The 25,015-nt window shown below is 46.0% G+C and overlaps 1 protein-coding gene across 5 annotated transcripts in view; it reads right to left on the bottom strand.

The window, feature by feature from the left end:
• Positions 1–25,015, bottom strand: part of TBC1D9B (TBC1 domain family member 9B) — a 49,637-nt gene that overhangs the window by 5,793 nt on the left and 18,829 nt on the right. For 3 of the 5 annotated variants that reach the window (XM_081282189.1, XM_081282193.1, XM_081282192.1), the window contains 15 exons: positions 24,781–24,988; positions 23,171–23,371; positions 17,025–17,186; positions 16,409–16,559; positions 15,618–15,832; positions 13,351–13,468; positions 10,415–10,700; positions 8,580–8,709; positions 8,348–8,446; positions 7,335–7,403; positions 5,926–6,166; positions 4,994–5,059; positions 2,960–3,031; positions 2,662–2,712; positions 217–279 (listed from right to left, as the gene is read on the bottom strand). In XM_081282189.1, coding sequence (XP_081138315.1) covers positions 217–279; positions 2,662–2,712; positions 2,960–3,031; positions 4,994–5,059; positions 5,926–6,166; positions 7,335–7,403; positions 8,348–8,446; positions 8,580–8,709; positions 10,415–10,700; positions 13,351–13,468; positions 15,618–15,832; positions 16,409–16,559; positions 17,025–17,186; positions 23,171–23,371; positions 24,781–24,988 — 2,132 coding nt within the window. The remainder of the gene's footprint in view (positions 1–216; positions 280–2,661; positions 2,713–2,959; positions 3,032–4,993; positions 5,060–5,925; positions 6,167–7,334; positions 7,404–8,347; positions 8,447–8,579; positions 8,710–10,414; positions 10,701–13,350; positions 13,469–15,617; positions 15,833–16,408; positions 16,560–17,024; positions 17,187–23,170; positions 23,372–24,780; positions 24,989–25,015) is intronic. The other 2 variants (XM_081282190.1, XM_081282191.1) reach the window with 2 other exon arrangements.

Here is a 25,015-nt window from a genome sequence, read left to right as displayed (position 1 = left end):
GGCTGCTGGCTCCTAGAGAGGGACTTGGGAGGGGGCAGTGGTAGCTGATGAGCTGAGTTATTCACCTTAATGTGCTATCCTGTGTCAAGGCACACATCTGCTATCTCCCCAGGGTTGGGGGCCTCTCCCGCAGTGACAGGGGAGGGACACAGTAAGCAAGGGTACCCAGAACACACCCATCCTGGATCTCTACCATCAGTAGAGAATAGCCTGTACCTCCTCTTTTTTCTTGAACATCCTCATTTCCACTTCCTTCTCGCTCTTCCTGTGATTGTACTTCTGGACAACCAGAAAAACAAAACAAAAAAAAACATCGAGAAAATTTTTATTCTGATTATAAACCACTGAGGTCCTTGAAGGTCTAGTCTGTGGCTTTATAGAACCAGCCCAGGCCCCAGTGCTGCCCTACTGCTTGGCGCGGCCCTGGTCCTATAGCACTGCAGCAAGGGAGGGCCTGGCCATTTCTCTTTTTTCCCCCCTCACATTTTTTTTTTATTGGTGCATTATAGTTGCTGGCCATGTTTTTACTGGGTTCCATTTTTTAAAAAGCCAATTGCTGGGGGTGTAATTCAGTGGTAGAGTACTTAGCATGCTGGAGGCCCTGGGTATAATTCCCCAGTTAAACACACACGCGTGCGCGCGTACACACACACACACAGCCAAAGAATCCTCATTTCTTCTTTCCTTCCCCTTCCTTTCTTTCCTCCCTTCCTTCATTCTTTCCTCTCTTTCTTGGGGGAAGGACTGTGGATTGAACCTAGGAGTGATTTACCTCTGAGCTACATCCTCAGCCCTTTTTATTTTTAAAGACAGGATCTTGCTAAGTGGTAGAGGCTGGACTAGAACTTGTAATCCTCCTACTTCAGTCTCTCTAATGGTTGGGATTACAGGTATGCACCATCACACCTGGCCCTTATTTCATGTTTTTCAAAAGAATACATGTCTCACCACACTGTTTTGTTATTAAATGATGATATGCATTATGGAAAAGTCTGAGAACTAATGAATTCTATAGTTTCTGCTAAAAAAAAGTCAAATTTAGGGGAAGGGTCCTAATGACCAAATTTGCTTGGGACCACCAGTAGATGAGGGATTCTGTGTATGGGAATCTAGTGCTCAGCACAGTATTTCAAAAAGTGCCACATTTGCTGGAGTTGGCACACACCATGATGCCTACATGTGAACATGAACTGGGAAGAATCAGGTGGGCTATTTCCTGAGGTCAGGTGGCCAGTGGGGGGAACTCAGGCAGAGACAGCAGAATCCTACCTCTGAACTACCCTCAAGGGCTGTGTTGGTGGTGAAGGGCATGCTGCTGTGGGCTCAGGAATCTCATCATAGAATGGAGACTCTGCTTCCTGGGGTCCTTGTGAAGCCTGAGGACAGGTCTGTGTACTATGAGTCCTCTTCCAGGAGACGTGGGACAAACTTAGAGCAGCCTTGATTTGCTCAGGCTCCGTGTACAACAGAAGGTGCACCAGGCTCTTTAGGTAATGTTCTTAAAATCAAGGTCATATTCAAATTCAAGTCATTCTTCAGTGCTGTCAGCAGGACTGCCACAGGCATCTTGATATGCATTATTATTATTTACTTATTATTATTTGGAATTGGGAATTGAACCCAGGAGTGCTTTATCACTAAGCTACATTCCTAGTCCTTTTTATTTTTTGAGATAGGGTCTTGCTGAGTTTCTGAGGCTGGCCTTGAACTTGTGATCCTTCTGCCTCAGTTTCCAAAATTCCTGGTGATACATATTATTTTCCATTTTGGGTCAATTCCTTGGTGTGTATACTCTCTTGTGTGAAATTATAGGTACTCCACCACTGAGCTATATCTTCGGGCCTTATGGGGCAAGTATAACACACATGACCAGCTTGATAGCCAAATCCCAGGGTCTGGAATGCCCCCATTATCCTGGATCAGATGTTTCAAACAGGTTTTCTTTCTTTCTTTCTTTCTTTTGGTACCAGGGATGGAACCCATGAGTGCTTATCCACTGAGCCACATCCCCAGCCCTTTTTGTATTTTATTTAGAGACAGGGTCTCACTGAGGGCCTCTCAGTGAGAGGCTCAGGGCCTCTCTAAATTGCTGAGGCTGGCTTTGAACTTGTGATCCTCCTGCCTCGGCCTTCTGAACTGCTGGGATTACAGGCTTGCACCACTGTATCTGGCTCCAACAGCCTTTAAATGTGGCACAGGGATGAATTATAACAGGCACTCAACATATATATTTTTCTGTAATGAAAAAATAGGATGAACATATAGATGTTTTCCAGGACAGATCTACCATTCCCTGGATCTCCACTTTCCCACACTGTGTCTGTTTCACATGGGTGCAGTGACAGCATTATGTATTTCTTTTCTATTAACATGATGACACTTTTTGCATGTGGCTGCAGAAGGAATCCCCTGGGCCTGCTTGATGCCCAATGTGCTGTATCTTTATTTACTAACCACCCTGCAACAAGGGATGCTGTCCCCTGTTTTTCACAAGGAGTGGCTGGGTTCTGGGTCCTTCTTAGGACTTATACCCACAGATGGTGGCAGGAGAAGACACTGTGAAGTCTCAGAAGGGTCCCTGGGACATAGCTTCCAGACTTCTGAGTGTTAGGAGGATGAAGTCCCAGATGAAGGGGGTTCTCTGGCCCTCCAGGGACTGACCTTGAGTCTCCCAGGGCAGGAAAAGATCCAGATCTGAGGCCAGAGGAGATGCTGGAGGGGACAGCAGAGAAGGCGCAGAGGGAAGAAAGAGAAGCCAAGGTCCAGGGAGACAGAAAAGCAAGAGAAACAGGAGTTGAGAACATCTGCAGGGACTGACCCCACCCTGGGAGCATGGGCAGGACCCTCCCGGGAGAACCCCAGGGTGGCCTCCTCCCTGAGTCCACACAAGGGTCCCATGGGAAGACTGGTGGCTGCAGGGCCATTGCTGGTCACATCAGGCATCATAGCAGCAGCTCACCTTCTGAGGAGCTGTCTTCTGTGAAATAATGAGTGGCCTCCAGGGCTGACTCGGCTTCTTCTGGGCTCAGAGCTGTGTTGGGAAAGAAGTGAAAAGTGGTGGCAGGAGAAGACACTGAGAGACTCACTCAAAACAAACTTTCTGGAGTCCTAGACAGAGGCCTTGCTTTCCCCACCTGGTATGCCTTACTCGTGCTCGAATGCTGATTATAATATGTGGTAATAGACCGTTTGATTGATCATTAATTGATTGATTAACTGCAGGGACAAGATCCAGTGGCACTTTACTACTAAACTACACCCCTACCCCTTTTTATTTTTTATTATGAGGGTCTCCCTAAGTTGTTGAGGCTGGCCTTGACCTTGTGATCCTCCTGCTTCAGCCTCCCAAGTTGCTGGGATTACATGTGTGTGTGATCACACCCAGATGGTAATAGGTTTAATGGTGATGATTAATTCTGGTTGTTTGTTTCTTTCTTGACTTTGACATTGTGGGGTTTTGGGAAGGGTACTAGGATTGAGCCCAGGGCCTTATGCATGCTAAGCATGTGATCTACCACTGAGCTATAATCTGGGCCTGACACTGAATTTGAAAACGTAGTACACATGCTAGGAAGCAATGTGATCAGTAAAGTTGGGGTGTGGTGAAAAGCAAGCCATCCTCCCATCCTGTTGGTAATTTGGTTCAGTGTTTTAGGATGTTTCATGTGCCTACAGGCACACATGCAGGCTCAAACAATTTTGTTGCATTTTATAAATCTCAGAGATGATTTCTCATCAGTACATATGGGTCCTCCTCATTATTTGCATTTACTGATAGTGTCTGAGGAATACCTGGGGCTGCAGATCCACATGTTTCTGTGGTGGGGGGATTCCCTGTTGTATGGAGGGAGGTCCTATGCCCGAATGAGGCAGGCTGGGCCAAGGTAGTTCAGATGGCAGGGCAATCCTGTGTGCCCTCACTCAGAGGATCCAGGCCCAGTGAGGTCTGTTCAGCCTGGGCCTCAATGGTGGTGCCACTGGCCAGCTCTAGGTGTCAGGAGCCTTTTCAGTTCAGGCGGCAGAGCATTTACCTGGGGAGCTTTACAAATTACAGGTCTGGGTTGCACTTCAGGCAAGTGAAGAGGGAGAATTCTAGAGGTGAAGCTCAGCCCTAATATTCTAAGAATCACTCAGGGCCAGTGCTGAGGGCAGTGGCTGACTATGAACTTCTTCAGGATAGGTTCTGAATGAAAATATTTGGGACCTGGTCAGTTCCACCGCCGATCAGAGCAACCCAACCATCATTTCCATCTGCCTGAGTCAATTTCCCCCTCAGAAAATGGGCATAACCCCTCTTTAGATACTCCTTCAAGTGGTCACCTTGCTGAGACAGGTATTTTCTTGCCGCAAACAGAAACCTGGTGGTCATGGCTCTGGTCTGAATTCCGTGAGCCCTTCCCCTTCACTCATAGTTCCTCCCCTTCACTCAGACCATAGCCCACAGGAAATGTTCTACCTCCACTGTGACCCCATTAGGTTCTAGCACCACTTAGGCTAGAGAGAAGTGGCCTTTGCTTATGGCCGTGTGACAAGATTCCATTGGTGGCTTTGGTGGTGCCCTCAGGATGACCCTCTGGAAATAAGTAAGAACTCTTGAGAAACTTACGAAAAACTAATGAATGCACAGGATCTCAGATACAAACCAGCATCTGTACTCATGCATCCTACCACTTGCTGCACTTTTTGGTCAAGCTGCCCATTTGATGGGTAGAGTCCTGTTCCTAGCAACTGCCTGTGCTGATGGGATCCTCCTTCCATGGCCTTTCCCAGGTCCTGGTCCTGCTCTCAGACCACCATCAGGCTGGCCTCAGTCCCAGGGTTCCAGCTCCCTCCTCTTCCTTTACACTGGGACCAAAGCCTCTGCTCTGCTGATCCCAGACTCCCCACAAGGCTACCTCTGAGTCCAACCATCCCACAGAAGCCTATGTCCACCTTGGGATCCTGAACTCAGGACAAGCAAGAGGCCCCTGTGGCACAGTTGGGAGGCTCTCACCTGGGGGAAGGTGCAGCTTGTAGAGTGCCTTGAGCTTCTCTGTGAGGTCCCCATGGTACATCCCACCTGTGGAGCAAGGCCAGGGAAGGGCATGCTGACAAGCGGGCTTCAAACCTCACTGTAGGCCTTCCTTCCAGCACCTCCCCTTCCCACAGTGTTATGATTTGGATACATCATATGAGACAATGCAAGAACATGCAGAGTTGAAAGGATTAGGTTATGAGAGTCTTAATCTAATCAATGTGTCAATCCACTTACAAGGATTAAATGGGTGGTAATTGTAAGCAAGTAGAGTAGCTAGAGGAGGTGTCCCTGGGGGTATGCCTTTGGGGTTTATATTTTGTCCTTGGAGAGCAGAACGCTCTCTGCTTCCTGGTACCAGGTCCTAAGTTGCTTTCCTTTGCCACACCCTTCCACCATGATGTTCTGCATCACCTCTGGCACAGAGCAATGGATTCAGTTGTCTATGGACTGAGACCTCTGGAACTGTGAGCTCCAAATAAACTTTCTCTCCTCTAAAAATTGTTCTTGTAAGGTCTTTTGGTCACAGCAGGGAAAAAGCTGACTAAAACACATGAGTTCTAGTGGGGAACAGCCTGAGGAGGCCTGGCTCCTTCCTGGAGAATTCAGTAGAATGAGACCAGGCTTCCTTTTCCCCCAAAGCCTTTCTAGGAGAGTTTGGCTTTCTTCTGGGGACAGCAGCTCCAGCCTTCAGGAGCCCTGGTCTGAGTGAGGGGGGTAAGGGCAGGAGTCCCATTGGACCCTAACATGTCTCCGGTGGGTACACTGCTCTTCCTTTATCAAGGGCCAAGGGCTCAAGGCCACCCCATGCTCACTGCAAGGGAGACAGATACACCAGGATCAGTATTTAGAAAGCTCTCAGAAAGGGTTCTGGCAGGATCAGGGCCCTGGTAGGTCCTGGGGGCACTCACTCATCCCCGTCACGAACTCCTTGAAGTTGATCAGGGAGTCCTTGTTTTGGTCCAGGAGCCGGAACATGCGGCCTGCCAGCACAGGTGTGTGAGAGCCACAGGCCCATGGTGTCAGGCTGGCAAAGAGCTCCTGGAACTGGCCTGCATCGATCCGGTACTGCTCCAAGTAGGGCAGGCTGGGGTCCCGGCGGATAGCTGCTGTGTGGCTACTGCCCCAGTACTGACTTGCCAGATGCTTGGCCTGTGGGGGATACAGTCTGGTGAGATGACCTCTCAGCACCTGGTCAGGCTGGCCAGGTTATCTGCCCTCCTCCTCTGTCCAGGTCTGCAGAGCCCTGGGGATGGGTGAGCATGGCCAGATACTTCAGCATCTCACAGAACCCCTCATGTTGGTGCATCGGAGAAGCCAAGAGACAGACACTTGTACAACCTGTGAGGGGTGGATCCACTGCCACTGTTCTGACCCTAAGGCTACAGTGCAGTGGTCAACTTGGGAAATGATCCCAAGGCAGCTGGAGGGGCAGATGGAATCTGGCAACTCTAAGACAAAGGAAGTGTGGACCTTGTTGTCTTTGCCTCCTCTTCAGCACTCTTTCCCTGCTTCTTTTGTTAACAGCACCTGGAATCTTTATGGAGAACTCCTCCTGACCCAGTCTTATGCCATGGGATTAAAGGGTTAGTAATCAGCCCTGTTGCTTGGGGTGGGCAGAGCAGGCACATGACTCACATTTGGCTGAGCAGCCAAATCATCCTACTAGCACCTAACTTGAGTCACTTCAATAATCAGCCCTGGGTCTTTTGCTAAAATCACTTGTAAAGAAATTTTTTTTTCCACGGGGGTTATTGACAGGAAGATCCTGGAGTTGCTGATGACAGACAGGAAGAACAGTCTAGAGGATATCAGAAGTTGAGTAGCAAGACAGTATGTTTGAGTATCTGAATACAGCCATGCCTGAAGCTGTGAATCCTAGACTTTTCAGTTAAATGAGCCAAAGCATGCCCTCTTACATGTTAGCTGGCTGGAAGGGATTTTTCTGCCATTTAAAAGAGTGTTCTTGGGCTGGGGATGTGGCTCAAGCGGTAGCGCGCTTGCCTGGCATGCGTGCGGCCCGCGTTCGATCCTCAGCACCACATACCAACAAAGATGTTGTGTCCGCCAAGAACTAAAAAATAAATATTAAAAATTCTCTCTCTCTCCTCTTTCACTCTCTCTTTTAAAAAAAATAAAATAAAAGAGTGTTCTATCTAAACTCCAAGAAGGATTAAATTTCAACACATGTGGTTCATGCTAACTGCCTCTGAGGATGCTTTTAAATGTTATTTCTCTTCTGGCAGGAAGCTGCTGTGCTGAGGGTGCACTTAGGGGATTAGGATGGGGGACTGGTCTTGTTCTTGCTCTTAGTTATCACCTTAAACACCATGTAAAGGTCCTCCAGCTCTTCAATTGAGAAACCAATATCCCCTGGTATAGCTCGGACCTAGAAGGAAAAAGAGATAGGCTGTACTGGTTGATTTGCAAGTTCCTGTTATAAAAGAAACATGATGCTTGTTGAGAGACTCCTCATGTGGAAGGGGTAAAGGCATAGACTGTCTTCTTGGTATCATCAGCTGGCCAAGAAATGGAGGATGGTCCATTCAGGAGAGAGGGTACAGCCCCCATGCTCATCCCTTGCCACCACCAGCCAGTCAGTTCACACTCCCTGAGCTCCTTCCTAGGGTTCGTAGGGACCTGAGGAGAGTCTTTTCTGAGCATCCAGTCAAGGGATACAGGGTGAGGATGGTCGTTAAGCTCTTGCCATCTGGATTCCTGCGTAGGACTGGTTCTTTGGAAGGGGTCCTGGCACGTGCCAATCAAGTCTGTTTTTTCTTCAACTAGTCAGGGTCACTCAGTTTCTGTTGCTTGTGATCAAAGTACCCTCAATGGCCTGAGGAACAGCGTTGGGAATATGGAGGCAAAGTAATAACTCCCTACCTTTGCAGGGGCAGAGATTATGAATAGGTCCTGCAGCATGGGTGGCAGGAATAGTCTGACTCCCCCCAGAGAGAAGGCTTTTAGCAAAGGCATGCAGTGTCGGGTAGGGAGAGGGTAGCTGAGTGTTACCATCTGGGGGCAGGGGCAGGGAACACATGGCAAAGCCAGGCTGGGAGGACTTGGCCCAGAAGGTGCTTGTCCTATAGGGTGCAGGGTGAAAGAAATGCTTCCCACTTACCAACCATGAGCAGGAAAAAAATGAGTAGGACCTCTCCTTACTTCCACAAATTTTTACCTACACTCCTGGACTCCAGTTTCATGCACCACCCTATCAAGATTTATCATGACGCAGCACAAGGGACAGGGCACAAGTAGGGCTGTGCACCAGTCCCAGGAATCAGTCTTCAGGGTCACCCACCTGGCCCACCCCTGCCCTGTCAGTTACTGTACCACACTCCTCTTGGCTGTGTCCTCCAAGGACTGGATCACTTTCAGTCTCTGCTTAAACCGCATCTGTTCAATGTCGTCGGACCTCAGGTTGCTGAACTTCTACAGGCCAAAGGTGAAGCAGTGAGATCAAGTGCAAGCACAGGGCACTGGGCCACCACCCCTCCCACTCATGTGCAGCCACCTGAAACCAAAAGGCCAGAGAGAATGGCCTGGCCAAACCATCTCTGCTGACCTCATAGGACACTTTTAGGAGGTCAAAGATGTCCACCTCTGCAGGAGGGTCATCTCCACTGGTCAGCAGGGCATGGAGGTGTGGAATAGGAGGAGAGACACTCTGCTTATTGATCACATTATCCAGGTATCTGTAAAGATTAAAGGACAGAAGTCTAGACCATCCAGTGACCACAGTACATCTCACCCACAGCAAAGGAATGTACTGACAACTCCTGATAAGGAGTGTGCTGAGGACTGGTAACCCTTCAGGAGGGCAGCAGTGTGCCCTGGCAGGTCCTCTGGTCAAGCTGGAGAGCTTCCCTCAAGGCTTCACCCTGACAGGAGGCCTAAGCACTGACTCTGAGGATGCCTGGCTATCCCTGGGGGGCCCCTGGTTGGACACTCTCCATGAGTTCAGCTCCTACCTCCTTAGAAGGATGATATGTTTCCTCTCTGGGGTTGATAGGGCCTGACCAGGAAGAATCAGGAAGTCCCAGGAGAAAGTTGGAGGGGAAGCCTGTTATGGCCGTACCTACAGTGGCCCAGGGAACCTGGCTTCTTCAGGAACACAGGTTCATGGATAAGGTCCTATTTTGGCTAGCCAGCCTACCCTAGCCAGGACTTCAAGCCCTCCCAGTCTCTCTTGAGATAAGCATGACACTTGGGTAGGAGAGGGTGGCTGATCCCTCCATACCCACTGGCCATGGCCCATTCCCAGACACATGTTCCTGAGAAGCTTGTTCTGTTCACTGCAGAATATGAGTGTTCTGATACTAGGGGACCAGAGTATGGGCGGTGTGTGTGTATAATTCTGCCAGGTCGGCAGGGTTCCCATCAATAACTAGCCTGACTCAACAAGCAAGTGGCAGTGTCCCACATGGTCCCTGGTAGCTGGGAATGTTCTAGGCTGGGCAGATATGCCCATAGACCAGCAGGACTGTACAAAGTTCAGGGCATGGGCCAGAGTGAGGTTGGGAAGGAGCTGACCTTGAATTTATGATCCTCCTGCCTCAATCTCCTGAGGCAGGCACTGGGATTACAGGCATGTGCCACCATGCCTAGCTCAGATAGTTCTTTTGTATAGAAGACCAAATGTGATATAGAGTCCCCTAACCCCCAGGGGAGGGACAGGGTCAGATCTGATTAGAAAGAGTCCTGTGGGATGCTGGTATGTGAGGAACTAGAACAGAGAAAACCATGCAGAAGTAGACACAGGCCCTGGGAGGTCTCATGGGCTTGTGATGAGGCAGTAGGGATGGAAGGAAGAACTCAGATCTCAGAGAGATTCTATGAGGGATGGGATGTGGGCAGCAAGAGGAGAAGGAGGCCAGGAAGCCCCTGAACCTTAGTCATGACCTAGTGGGAAGGCTTTCAGCTACTTCAGCTAGCCAGAGTAGGCATGTTATCTGGGAGTGGGGAAGTAGAGGTGCTCTAAGTTCAGGAAGATACCACCAGGACAGCTTTGTGTAAATGAGAGACCCAGCCTTTGCTAGAAGCTGGAGGCCCTTCTGTGCTGAGTCTCCTGGCCACCATCAAGAATGGTCATCATCATCTGGATCTCAGCTCTGGGTCACTCTTCCAGAAAGCATCTCTGACCACACATGAGTGGTGGCCTGAAGACTGGTGTTCTCGGCTACTTCTCCTCTTTTCCTCTGTCCTAGCACTTATCACTCTCCAAATGCTATTTGGGCTCCCACTAGGAAAACTCTCTCTCATCTCCAGGGTGTTCCTGGGCCTAGTTTTGGAACTTGGTGGACACAGTCACTGAATGCTGACTAAGTCGCACCCCATGTTAATGAGAGGTGGGGTTCTACCACCAGCTTCCTAGCAGCAGGAGGGGCCTGGCTTGGTCACCTGCCCAGCACGGTCATGGCCTCGCCCTCATCACTGCAGCCCAGCAGCTGCTCCATGTTGGCATCCAGGACAGCCAAGGCCACCTGCAGGATAACTTTGATGCCCTCATAGAAGAAGCAATCAACAATGACTACAGCACTCTCAAAAGGCATGACGCTTAGGAAGAGGGTGAGGAACCAGGAGAGCGAGATGCTGGAGATCACCCCCAGGTCCTGCATCTTCTCTGACAGCCGAGGCAGGACATCCCTTGTGAGCTCTTCAAAGATGCCTTGATCCACCAGGGCTCCTGTGGAGGGGACAGGAAGCCAGACATGATCCCACCCCCGGGGCCTCAAGAAAGCCCACCTGGTCTCTGTCCACTCCTGGCCCTGCCAGAGGGCTGGAGGGAGATGGGGGGTAGAAAACAAGAAAGAAAAAGACTTCCAAACCACTGTGTGAAAAAGATTGTTTGTTCCCCTAGATTGTTTTCTTGGTATTTGCAGGAAACTGGCTCCATGACTCCCTTAGATACCAAGTCTCAGATGCTCAGGTCCTTATAGAAAATGGCATAGTATTTGCATAGAATCCATTCTAAGTTCACATACTTTAATTAATCTCTAGGTTACTTATAATACCAATATAATGCAAATGCTTTGAAAATAGTTGTTATACTGTATTGCTTAGAGAAAGAGGACAAAAAATCTATATGTGTTCTGTAAAGATGTAATTCTTTTTTTCCAAATACTTTTGATCAATGGCAGGTTGAATTCACAGATGTAAGACTTGTGGATACAATGGTTGACAGTACTTGGATGTTCCTTTGGGTAAGTATTAATTTCTTCCCCCAAAGTGTCAGAAGTAAACAGTGGCCCTGGTGAACACTGCCTACTGTTCTGTTTGTGAATAGATACAAAACTAAAGGAACCTGTTATAGTTTGGATGTGATGTATCCTTGAAAAGCTCCTATGTAATACAATGTGAGAAGGTTTAGAGGAGAAATGATTGGGTGTGAGAATCTCAACTCAAACAGTGAATTAATCCACTGATGGGATTAACTGAATGGTAACTAAAGGTGGGTAGGGTGTGGTTAGTGGAGGTGGGTCATTGAGGATGTGCCTTTGGGATATATATTTTGTATCTGGGGAATAGAATCTCTCTCTCTGCTTCCTGATCATCATATTAGCTGTTTCTCTTCATTACACTCTTTTGCCATGATGTTCAGCCTCACCTTGAGTCCTGAGAAATGGACTGAGACCTCTGAAACCATGAGCCCTCAAACAAATTTTCCTCCTCTAAAATTGTTCTTCTCAGGTCTTTTAGTCACAGCATTGAAAAACTGACTAAAACAGATCCCAAAAGTGGTAACTCTAAACCCAAAACAGAATGGGAAGGACATCTCAGAATTACAGACATAGATACATGTAATGAAATACCTTTGTGAGTCCATTCCCATTTAATAATACAGATTTTATTAGATATAAATTTATAATAGTTGAAGTTGGGCAATAGGTACATGGGTAAGTTATACTCTCTAGGTGTATCTCTCTCTCTCTCTCTCTCTCTCTCTCTCACACACACACACACACACACACACACAAACACAAACACACCCCTGAATTCAACCTGCCATTGATAAAAAATATTTGGAAAAAAAGAATTGCATTTTTACTTAACACATACAGATTTTTTCTGTCCTTATTTTCTAAACAATACAGTGTAACAACTATTTTCAAAGCATTTGCATTGTATTGGTATTATAAGTAATCTAGAGATTATTCAAAGTGTGTGTGTATGTGTGTGTGTGTGTGTGTGTGTGTGTGTGTGTGTGTATTTGGTACTAGAAATTGAACCCAGGGGCCCTCTAACACTGAATTACATCCCACTCCTTTTTTTTTTTTTTTTTTTTGACACAGGGTCTCATTAAGTTGTCTAGGATGGCCTTGAACTTACGATTCTTCTGCCCAGCCTTCTGAGTTGCTGGGATTACAGATGTGTACCAACATGCCCAGCCTATACTCTCTAGTTTAATGTTTAAAATTTTCTACAATAAAAAAGGTTAGGAGGGTCTGGGGTTGTGGCTCAGCGGTAGAGCAGTCACTTAGCACATGCAAGGTGCTGGGTTCGATCCTTAGCACCACATAACAATAAATAAAATAAAGATATTGTGTCCAACTACAACTAAAAAAATATTTAAAAAAACGTTAGGAAAGGCCTGGAACTGTGGCACACACCTGTAATCTCAGCAGCTTGGGAGGCTGAGGCAGGAGGATCACAAGTTCAAAGTGAGCCTGAGCAATTTAGTGAGACTCTATGCAACTCAGCAAGACCCTGTCTATAAATAAAATATAAAAAAGGGCTGAGGATATGGCTTAGAGGTTAAGCACCCCTGGGTTCAATCTCTGGTACAAAAAAAAAGAAAGAAAGAAAAGAAAAAGAAAAAAGATTAGGAAGGGCTGGGTTATATCTTTGTGGTAGAATACTCGCCTAGCATGTATAAGGCCCTGTGCTTAATTCCCAGCACCATAAAAACAAAACAATAACAAAGGACTTAGTACCAAGCACCATAAAAACAAAACAATAACAAAGGTTAGGAAAAATTAGATGACAACTAAGGCTCCAGGTGAATTTTTCAAAGCCAGTGAACATGTAATAACCTCCTGTGATGCTAAGGAACACATTAAAGTCTGGGCAGGAGCTAGGCCAAGGAGGCAGAGGGTTGGGGGTATGTTTGGATCTTTTCTTTCCAGGTGATTATTTATCAGCTTTCTAGCCAATAAGGGAGGAGCCAGGACACCTGCATGGCGCCTGCAGGATGCCTGTGAGGCCTGTGGGAGTACACATGGTTGGTTGAGAGGAGAGTACTTAGCATGGGGCCTGGGCTGGGGAGGGGTCGCCACCTGCATGGGAAGCTACCAGGCAACTGGAGGCTGAGGCAAGGGAGCTCCTAAGTCACTCACCCACGACCCTGGTGTCGTAGTAGTCAGGAAGCATCCGTTCACAGAGGGCCACCAAGAGCCAGAAGGCCTCCTCCTCGCTGCCATAGAGCAGGAGCACTGAGGTCACGATGTTCATAGCCTGTGGGGCACAGAGAACAGGAGAGGGGAGGCTCACAGTGCTGGCTACTGAGTAAAACTGTCTCCTCCCCAACACTGGCCTCCTTGTGTCAGCAAGTCTGCCCCTTTAGGGGGGTCTAGCATGCAACAATGAGAAACTGTCCCAGTCTAGCTCTGGGAAATTTGCCAACAGGTAATTTGCAGGAAATCATTTAACAGAAACAGTCATTCAGCTTCTTCAAATTGGGTGAGAAGGCACTGAGAAAACAGAAAAAGTGGACATCAGCAAATAACATTTCCACAGAGTGGTATCTGGCATTGGTGGTGTGAGGCATGACTGAGCTGATGTGTAAGTGAGCTGTGTGGCCAGGGCTCTGCACATAGGCTACAGCAAAATTGGGCTGATACACAGCCTTAACTGATAACATGAAGAAGCCTCAAAGTTGCCAAATTATTTTTAAAAATTATTTTAAGCCAGCACACTGCTCATACAGAATACTAGTCCTATAGAAAGTGAGTTTTGGGGAGTTGATTTCCTTGAAATCCTACTTAAGGCACACAAAAAGCCATTTTATCTGGTGAAGAAAACGACTGGACGGACACATTCCATTGACTTGGGCGGCTGAGGCAGGAGGATCACAAGTTCAAAACCTGTCTCAGCAACTTAGTGAGGTCCTAAGCAACTAAGTGAGACTCTCTTTCTAATAAGATATAAAAAAGGGCTGCTATATGGCTCAGTGGTTACGTACCCCTGGGTTCAATACCTGATACTACCCCCCCCCCCCCAAAAAAAAACAACCATTAGATTTCAAGATAAAAGCTGCCAGAAATGCAAACTGAAACCATAGTGAGACACCACATCACACCCATGACTATAAATATCAACAGAACATGGGCTGGAGTTGTGGTTCAGTGGTAGAGCGCTTGCCTAGCATGTGTGAGGCATTGGGTTCGATTCTCAGCACCACATAAAAATAAAGGTTCAACAACAACAAATAAAATATAAAAAAAATATCAACAGAGGGGGCTGGGGTTGTGGCTCAGTGGTAGAGCGCTCGCCTAGCACGTGGGAGGCCCTGGGTTCAATTCTCAGCACCACATAAAAATAAATAAACATACTGTGTCCAACTACAACAAAAAATAAATAAATATTTAAAAAATATCAACAATGTAATAAGTGGTGGTGAGGATGTGGAATAGCTGAAACACTTATGAATTGCTGGTGGGAATGTAAAATGATGCAGGTGCCATGGAAGTATGTTCCTCAAAAAGTTAAACACAAAACTACCACATGGGTCTAAGCAACCTTGTCTGGATACATACCCCAAATAACTGAAAGCAGAGGCTCCAACAGCTATTTATATACCCATGTTCATAGCAGAAATAGTCATAATAGTTAAAAGGTGGAAGCCATCCAAGTGTCCATCAACAGATGAATGCATAAACGTAATATGGTACATAGCTAGAATGGAGTGTTATTCAGCCTTAAAAAGGAAGGAAATTCTGTCATGTTACACCATGGATATATCTTGAGGACATTAAATGAAAATCCAGCACGAAAAAACAAATATTTTATGATTCCACTTATATGATGTACCTAGAATAATCAAATTCATAGAGACCATAGGAAAAATGGTGGTAGCCGGGGGCTGGTGGGGAAGGGCAGTAGAGTTAGGGTTTAATGGTATAGAGTCTCATTTTGGGAAGATGAGAAAATTCTGTGGATGAATGGTAGTGATGGTGGCCCAACCATGAGAATGTAATTGATGCCACTGAACTATGTGCTTAATAATGGTTAAAATGATGTCATATCATGTATATTTACCATAAACATAAAAAGATCAAACACTGGGCTCGGGTTGTAGCTCAGTGGACGATCACATGCCTAGCATATGTGAGGCACTGGGTTTGATTCTCAGCACTACATATAAATAAATAAATTCTGCTTCTCAGACGAGAAGCAGAAGACAACCTAATATACGACAAGGGGATGAGATGAGAAATTAATATCATTTTAAAATCATGTCTTTTTCTGCAGTCAGGCTCCTTTTTGTGGGAGGGCCAGGTCACAGGTATATGAGGCCATCATATAGGCCCATGGCCTCAGGTGCCTGCTCTTGGAAGCCTCTGGTGGGGAGATGCTGTTTCTGGGCCCCATTAAGCCTTTTTACCTGGCAGTAGCCGATTGTGGGGTTTCGGAAAGCATAGGCAGTCAGCACCCGCCGGAGTGCAGCGATCCCGAGCTCATTCTGGAAGGCAGGGTGCTCAGGCATGGAGCGGTGGAGGTCTCGCTCAATCTCTTCTGTGGCCAGGCTGTACTTCCCCATGGACTTCTCCACTAGCTCAGCATAGTATCCAGGGTGGGTCACCATCTCATTCCAGGCCCCTGGAGAGACATGGGTGGCAGCTATCTTGATTCCTCCCAGCATTTGGGAGGCATTAAGAGCAGACTGGAGACATGAATGCCCCAGAGAGGAGAGGTAAACTCTAAGGTCAGTTATAAGGAATGAGACAGAGTTTCTCTTGTTGCTCCTGGGAGGGCACTCTAGCTAAAAAGTGGTTGACTTGCCCTCTTAAAATGCTCCGACTGGCCACAAGGTGAATGCTGTTGGAAGCTGTTCCAAAGAAAGGAGGCTGCCTCGGACACCAGTAGAAACGCACACACCAAAATATCCCCTGCCCCTGGCCTCTGCTCCTCAGGACTTGGATCCCTGCACACTCTGTTTCCCCTTTGAGAAACAGCTGGTAGCTCTTGCCTTTCCTGACTGACCTCAGGAGGCCTGCCCAAGAACCAGATCAGCTCACGAGAGAACTTTCTTTGGTGCTGGGGATAGAACCCAGGACCTTGTGCATGCTAAGCACATGTTCTACCATAGAGCTGTACTCTTAGCCCATCATATGCAGAGAAATTTGGGCACTGAGAGTGGCTGAGCCAGGGCGGGGGCAGCTGGACCTGACTCACCAGAGAAGAGGAGCCAGAGCTCTCCTCGGAGACTCTCAGGGATGCCCTTCAGGACCAGCTCCCGTGTTTTGGCTGTGCGGTACATGCACATACCACGTCCATACTCAAAGAAGTGGATGTTCCACGACTCCTCCTTCATCTTCTCCTTAGCCTGAGGGGAAAAGAAACCAGAGGGTTTGGGGACTGAAGAGCATCTTGGAGTGCCAAGGCCTAGGTGACAAAGTCCGCTATGCCTTCTTTGAGCAAGGCTGAATGCCCGCTATGTAAATAATCTAGAAAGTGTTGCCAGTAAACTCAGATTTCAAAATGATTACAGATAGAGATGCAGGCAAAGCCCAGGCTGGACTGGATCACACCACCATCCTAAGGTGTCAGAAGATGAGCTACTCAGTGGTAGGTAGCCACACTGGTCAGGAAGGGTGGCTGTCCCCAGAGTCTGCCTTGTCTACCTCACAGTGTTGAGTGTAGCCCTGGGAGGGTACTGTCCATAGGTCAGCCTGAGAACCTCTGAGGGGCTGAGCTGGTCATGAAGGCACAAACCCAGAGGCTGGCTCCAGCCTTCCTCCTGAGGGCTTGGCTTTGATTCATGACTGAGATGCCAGCACTCACAGCTTACCCCCTTGGCTCCAAGATCCTCCATGGGAGAGTTTCTCTGGAAGACTTTGAGCAGGCCCTGGGAAGCTGTTGGCACCTCCTGAGCACTGAAATTCTGGTAGCCGCTGAGAGGAGAGGATGGGCTGGTGGGCAGTTCTGGAACCTCCTGAGAAGCTGGGAGAGACTAGAAAATAAAACAGGGAAGGGAAAGCACCTAACAACTGAGCCACTCCATGTGGCCTCTGATGCATGCTTATCCACAGAGCTGGACAGAGATGTCACTGAGGAAGGGTCATAGAGGGTACATGGTGCCCAAAGGATGGACCTGGCCTGGTTGTGGGGAGGCTATGGCTAGAGCCTGCCATGCATTTCCTCTCTGGTTGGCTGGACATCTATATATGTCCTCCCTAAAACCATCCACAATGGTCAGTTGGGGCCTCTTTGGGGGAAATGGGTTCTTCTTCAGTGAAGTTGGGTCCTTCTGAGGAAACTACTCCTGGTGCTGCCCGGCCTCTTCCTGAACTCTAGTGTCTTATTATATTAAAAAAGCAGGAGGCCATTAGCTTGAGGCTGTCTCAATACTTTTAAGTTCCTATGCAATAAACTGCAACCTACAGTAACAAACCCAAACCTAATTGAGGAGAGTATATATCTATCTATATCTAGGTCTAACATTTTATAACCAATAGCCAGGTTTCAGCCAATCATAGGCAGCTGAGCTTCAGTCAATCATAGCAGCCAACCGATCACACCAAAACCCAAATAAGGCAGGTGCCAAGCTGCAGCCAATCAGGTGATTTCTCTACTTTGCTTTCTGGGTTGGCCTATAAAAGCTCACTGCTCAGGATGCTGGGTGGAGCTCTCTGAACCACTTCTGGTTTTGAGTGTTACTGGATTCATGACAGGACCACCTATCTGCTTCTGGGTCCATGCATGCCAGGTCTGGGTTTTCTTCTACCCCTTCTAGGATCTCTTTTCCTCTCACTTCCAGGACCTTTCTTTAACAACTGACCCCAGTTCTCAACACCATTTTCTTCCCTTTCCACTGGATTCCTTATTATCAGTATACAATCTTGCTAATAATCACCTCTAAAATCCCACCCTTTTCTTTAACTGGTGTTGCTCACACATTGTGTTCATTTTGTGAAAATTCAACAAGCTGTACACTATGATCTATGTACTTCAGTGCATACAGTCAACCCTTGGTATCCACAGAGAATTGGTTCCACAACCCCTACACCAAATCAAAGGATGCTCAAATCCCTTTAGCAGTATTTGCATTTAACCTATACACATCCTCCGAGATGACGTATAATACCTAATACAGTGTAAATTCGATGTAAATAGCTATTATGCTATATTGTTTAGGGGAAAAGGACAAGAAAAAAAGTCTGTAAATGTTCAATATAGAATTTTTTTTCCAGTTCTCAGAATTAAATCCACGGCCCTGCACATGCTAGACAAATGCTCTTCCACTGGGCTGTATCCCCAGTCCTTTTTATTTTGAGATAGCGTGCTGCTAAGTTGCCCAGGATGGCCTTGAACTTGTGATCCTCCTGCCTCAGTCTCCCAAGTTGCTGGGATTACAGGTGTGCCACTGTACCCTGCTGATTTCTCTATTTTTGCTTTCTGACTGTCATGAAATAATCAGGTCTCCCTCCCACATATTCCTGCCATGATGTTTTCTGCCTTACCATAGGTCCAAAGCAATGGGGCCAAGTGACCATGGACTGAAAACTCTAAAACTGTGGGCCCAAACAAACCTTTCCTCTTTATAATAAATTGATTAACTCATGTATTTTGTCACTGTGCTGGAAGGAAAGCAGGAAGGAAAAAAGGAAGGAAAATATAAGCTAAGAAGTTAATAGGTTCCTGGAGAATAAACTCATTGATTGCCTTACTTTTATTAACTAAGAATAAAAATATAACCTATAAAATAAATATTGGCAGGAAAAGGGAGGAAATAAGGAAGAAGAGGATTACTAGATATTTTCAATATTTTACATAGTAGGGAACTGACATTATCTTAAAAAGTGGGGAATAAGGAAACTATGTAAAGCTATTAGCACAAACCTAACAGAATATCAATGTAGACTTTCTGAGAGAAAAAAGACTTGATAGAGGAGAAAAGGGTAAAGTGAGTTTGGGCACCTCTTACTAGAAATTTTGCATTAAGGTCAACAGAGAATAACAGGGGTCACTTTTTTTTTTTTTTTTTGCAAGGGGTGTTAATTATCTATCCCTCCCTCCATTTTTTTTTTTTTGTACTGGAAATTGAACCCAGGGGCACTTTACCATCAAGCTACATACCAAGCACTTTTAAAATATTTTTTAATTTTGAGACAGGGTCTTGGCTAGTTGCTGAGGCTGGCCTCAAACTGACAATCTCCTGCCTCAGCCTCCTAGTCACTGAGATTATGGCATGTGCCACTCTGTCCAATTTAGCTCATATTTTCATGATACTATAGTTCTATCATGGAGCCTATATAATTTACATACTGTCCCCTTTATCCCCATTATCTACCTTTATTCCCACACTTAAATATTTTCCACCAGTCCTTATGCCAAAGCTTCCTCAATTCTGATTGTCTGGAGTTTGTTCTCCAATAGGTTCCTGAAGAAGCTGACCTGGTATCACCTTCAACCCTCCCTTCTTCCAATACCCCATGTCTAATCCACCAGTTCCACTGGGGATACAGTCCAGTGGAAGAGCATTTGCCTAGCATGTGCAAGGCCTTGGGTTTAATTCTGAGAACTGGAAAAAAAAATTCTATACTGAACGTTATAGACTTTTTTCTTGTCCCTTTCCCCTAAACAATATAGTATAATAGCTATTTACATCACATTTACACAGATATACCTTCAAATACAGATATACCTTCGAAATATCTCCCCAAACCATTTCTTTCTTGAACAATCAAAGAAAGAAATCCAGGAAAGCCTACAATTTGATTTATAATAGCATAAAAAAAAACCAACCTACTAACATATTTAAGAATAACTTCGACCATAGAGGTGGAAGACTTGGGCCTGAAAACTATAAAATGTTGCTGAAACAGATTAAAGAAAAATGTAAATAAATGGAAAAAATCTCATGTTAATGGATTGGAAGACTTGATATTTTTAAGGTATTGGTGCTACCCAAAGTAATCTAATGCATTTTCCTAAAATAATCTCAATGACATTTGTTTTTTCAGAAATAGAAGAAACCATTCATAAATTCTCATGGACCTTCAAGGGATCTGTCTTTATTTTTATCCATTGCCCTTATCACTACCTGACATATATGTTTATTTAGTGTCTGTCTCACTAGAATGTAAGTCCTAAGAGAGCACAAGTTTTATTTGGTTTGATCACTGTTCTATGCCTGCTGCCTTGAAGAGCAGCTGGTGCCCAACAGGAACACAATAAAAACATGCTGGATGAACCAGTGGTGAGTGCTTGGAAAAGGCTACACAGTCTGTGCTTACTCTGGGCTATAAGGCCTTGTCCTTCAGTGTAAATGTGATGTAAATAGCTATTATACTATATTGTAAAAGTGAAGGCAGCTCCAGCATCCTGCTCATGTTCCTTTCATGCAACCCAACTTTATCCTTTCTTGAAATCCCAGATTGAGCCCAACCTCCTCTAAGAAACATTTCTTAATGTCTCCTATCAATCCTGATTCTGCCCATTCTTTTTCTATTCTTCACCTACTTAAGAATTTACTGAGCATCTGCCACAGGGGTGGAAAATTTAAAAGATTACACAGACCTGACCAGATGGGCTCTAGAGAGCTGGAGAGCATATGCCATCACTGAGCTCCAATGCTCCCCAGTGGGAATGGGTCCTATGGTGCAGGGCTGCTGTTTCTTTTTTGCTTGCCTTTTGTAGTGTTGGGGATTGAAGCCAGAGCCTTTCACATGCTAGGCAAGAGTTCCATTGCTGAGCTATACCCATAGCCCTGCTGATTTTTTTTTTTTCAGAGATGCTAAATCTGTGTATTTCTGAAAAAAATCTTGCAGTGGTTAAGGTTTCCCACAAATTTAAACTGAATACCAAGAGCAGAATACCCATATTTATTATTCCAGAAAACAAGGAACCCATCAAAAACTACCAGGATTGTGTCAAAGGAACCAATCAGATTGGCTCAGATAACCAATCTGTGCCAATCTGAACAAGCCCCCTCTGATCACAGATGGAGTAAGAATAATGAATACAAATAAGTAAGAATAATAAATACAAATCAAATTGCTTATATTCATAGGGTCATAATTACACTAAGAAATAAACATGAAAAACTAACTGGTCATATTTGGAGGACACTAGAAAACCAACTGATCATCATTTTGGCAACTGGTGAATAAAAGGAAAGACTAAAAGATGTATTCTGTCTTTCTTATATGAACTGTGTTTTGGGGTAATCAAATAGTTAACAAGGAAAATTTTCTATTCATAGGAGTATTCCCACGAATAGGGAAAAAATGGTAGAATAGGGTGCTACCATTTTGCAATTTCTAATGAATGGATGGATCTGAGCAATGCTCATCAATGTGTGGTATGCTTCTTGTTGAAGGTACACAACGCCTCAATACTGCCTATAGGTAGACCTGCACAAAACAAAAATCCATTTATCTTAAATTTGATGGAGGCTCTGGATCTCACTGCTCAACATACTTACAGTACATAAGGGATGAAGGAACTTGTTAAGAACCTGCAGTGGATGCAATCAACAAAATTCAGATGGTGGGGCTAGGGGTATAGCTCAGTTGTAGAGCATGGGCCTAGTATGTGTGAGGCCTGGGTTTATTTCCCAGTACTGCAAAACAAAACAAAAAAGCAGACTGTGAGAGTCTCTATAGTATAAATAGCCCAAATTCTCAACAAAATGCTGCGAGAGAGGAGAGAGAGAGAGAGAGAGAGAGAGAGAGAGAGAGAGAGAGAGAGAGAGAGAGAGAGGCAGAAACTTAAATTGAAAGAGATTTAAAGCTTGGCGTGGTGGTGTTTGTCTGTAATCCCAGAGACTTGAGAGGCTAAGGCAGGAGGATCACGAGTTCAAAGCCAGCCTCAGCATCTTTGTGGGTCCTAAGCAACTCAGTGAGAATCTATCTATAAATAAAATATAAAAAAGGGGTGGGAATGTGGCTCAGTGGTTAAGCACCTCTGGGTTTAATCCCCAGTACCAAAAAAAAAAAAAAAAAAGGGGGGGGTATTTAAGACACATGTGAACCAATTATAATGTATATATGACTTTGGTGTACCTCAATTCAAATAATCAAACTGTAAAAAGTACACCTGCACTTGGAGAAATGTAAACAGTCACCCCTTTGTATCCATGGATTCTTCATCTGTGGAATCAATCAAATACTGATGGAAAATATTCAGAGGAAAAAAATTGCATCTATAATGAACATGTACAGACTTTTTTTCCTTGTCACTATTCCCTAAAAAATATAGTAGAACAACTATTTACATAGAACTTACATTGTAAATCATTGAGATGATTTAAAGCATATTGTAGAATGTGTATAGGTTATATGCAAATACAATGCCATCTTATATAAGGGACATGAGCATCCATCATGTTGGTATTTGAGGGGGGTCCTGGATCCAATTCCCCATGGTTACTAAGGCACAGCTATAAAAGTACTTGATGATATTAAGGAATTATTATTAAGTCTGTTGGTATAATAATGATAATGTAGTTAGGCCTTTAAAAAGGAATTTTGGGCTGGGGATATGGCTCAGTAGTAGAATGTTTGTCTAGCATGCTTGAGGGCCTGGGTCTGATCCTCAGCAACACAAATAATAGAGGAGTCTTTCTCTATAAGAGCTTTAGACTGAATGATGAATGAAACAAATATGTGAATAAACCCAAGGAGGATAGGCCTTAACAATATGGCCCTTGCTCTCAGTATAGCAGAAGTTCATAAGGGATAGAGATGAGGGTGACTGATCCAGTCGGAGGTTTCTCACTGGGACTTGGCCTTGAGGTAGGCTGGGCAAGAGTGAGGAGGTCTGGAGCGTGTGGACCAGGGTACAGATCAGGCAGCATTGTGTATGGTGCCCTCCAACTTGAGGCCCACAGCAGGCACCATAGGGGTCAGGCTTAGTGAGGAGGCCATGGCTACCCTGGCCCTTCCCCAAGTCCTAATTCGAAACTGGCTGCTTCCAAGGGACCTCCCTCACCTCTGGAGCTGGGTCTGCAACACTGGCTTTTCTTCCACCTGGCTGCTTGGATGGTGTTTTCTGGAGGAAGTCAGAGATCCTCTGAACCAAGAAATCGCGGTCTTTTAGGTTGGCAAACAGGAAGGTCATCTTACTCTTGGTGCTGATAGACAGAGGGCTGGGCAGGACGCTGGAACTGTCAGCTTTTTCGACAATGGTCACCTAAGAAGGCAAAATCAGTCTTGGGCATTTTCATCTTAGCCTGTAAGGAGGGGTGTGCTTTGTGAGAAAAGCACAGTGAGAAAAGCATAGTGGTCCTAGGGCTATCCTCCAGGGCACAAAGCCATAAGTGGCCCAAATGGATTCAGACCTCAACTCTGCCGCTTCCTGCATGTGACCCTGAGAAAGGCACTTGCAAATCTAACTTCTCTTTTTGTCTGTTGACAGGGGTGAGTATTCTGGTCCCGCAGGACCTTACAAGGATGATGATATAAAATGTTAAGGACTCAGCCCAGCTGCTGCCCCCTACTGGCTTCTCAAAAGACTACCAGTTACTTCTCTCTAAAGCAGAGCAAGCAGCTCCTCCCTGCAAGTCTGTCCTAAGGAACATGTTTTGACAACTTGTTTGGAGCCTGGTTCTGACTCCCTTTGAGGTGTGAAGAGAGGTACATAGGGGTAAAAGGCATGGGGCAGAAAAGGGACACAGAAGCTAAGCCTAAGCACTAGGAGTAAGTGCTGGCAACAGACAAATGAAAGGCTACTGGACTGCTATGCACTAGAGACACCTCCAGAGAGGCAGTGAGTGCCCAGTGAGTGCAGAGATCTCTGGGCACTGATGCCCTCCAATACTGAGTGACATGTCACACACTGCCCAGGTCAGTGTGTGACATAACTGTATGCATGTGCATGTGTGTGTATGTGTATGTCATATATGTGTGGGAGCATGTCTATGTGTAGTATGTGTATGTGGTACATGTGTTATGTATGATTGGGTATATGTGCATGGGGTGGGCATGCATGAATGGGTCTGAAAGCCATGCATGATGGCACACTGAAGGCCTCACAGGTCACAGGAGGCAGTTGGGGATTCTTCTGACCATAAAGAAACATTGGAGGATCCTAGGTGGGATGCCACTATCCTGATTGATATTTCAAAATTTGTTGGCTGATGTGGGAGGATGTGTCACAAAGGGGTTAGGTGGGGTTAGAACCTCCCTGATGTGGCCTGTGCAGATGATGTCCCAGGTGGTGGCTATGGAGAGGAAGGAATGGGCTCTGGAGAGAGGGTGACAGGATGTCTGTCAGGATATCTGGTCAGGATGCAGGAAGGTGGAAGAGGTCAGAATTCAAGGATAACTCCCACTTCCTGAGGGGAGTGCATGAAGAGCACAATTGGAGTGAAATCCAAGAGCCCATCAGACATTCAGAGGACCTGTCCTAAGCCAAGGGTCCCCTGGGAGCTCCCTTGCTGGGGCATCATGGAGCAGGTATTAAGGATGGTCAGTACTGGCCAGACCAATCTCCTCCATGACCATCCACAGAGCTCTGACCCAAGAGCATGGATCTGGTCTCAGTCTATTTGATCCCATGGGGCCTGAAGGGCCTTTGATCCTTAACAAGAGAATGCTTACCTCCCTTAGGGGTATGATGAGGTGGCACGCATCCTCCTCCTTGCTGGCAAAGCAGATATAGTTATTGGAGATGAACATCTGGCCTGGGATGTGCAGCTTGTTGAATGGTGTCCACAGGGTGCAGCTTGTGTGGCCATCCAGACGCTCATCCCTGGGCAGCCGGAATGTGGCCCGGTAACACTCATTCTTGGCTCGGGCATCTAGGTCTCTAAGGAAACAAGGTAGGAAAAAGTGG

Source organism: Spermophilus citellus (genome assembly GCF_964194105.1).
Source record: "Spermophilus citellus genome assembly, chromosome: 1".
Classification (NCBI taxonomy): Eukaryota; Metazoa; Chordata; class Mammalia; order Rodentia; family Sciuridae; genus Spermophilus; species Spermophilus citellus.
Note: the sequence above shows the minus strand (reverse complement) of the source record. Positions and strands in the feature narration are given on the sequence as shown.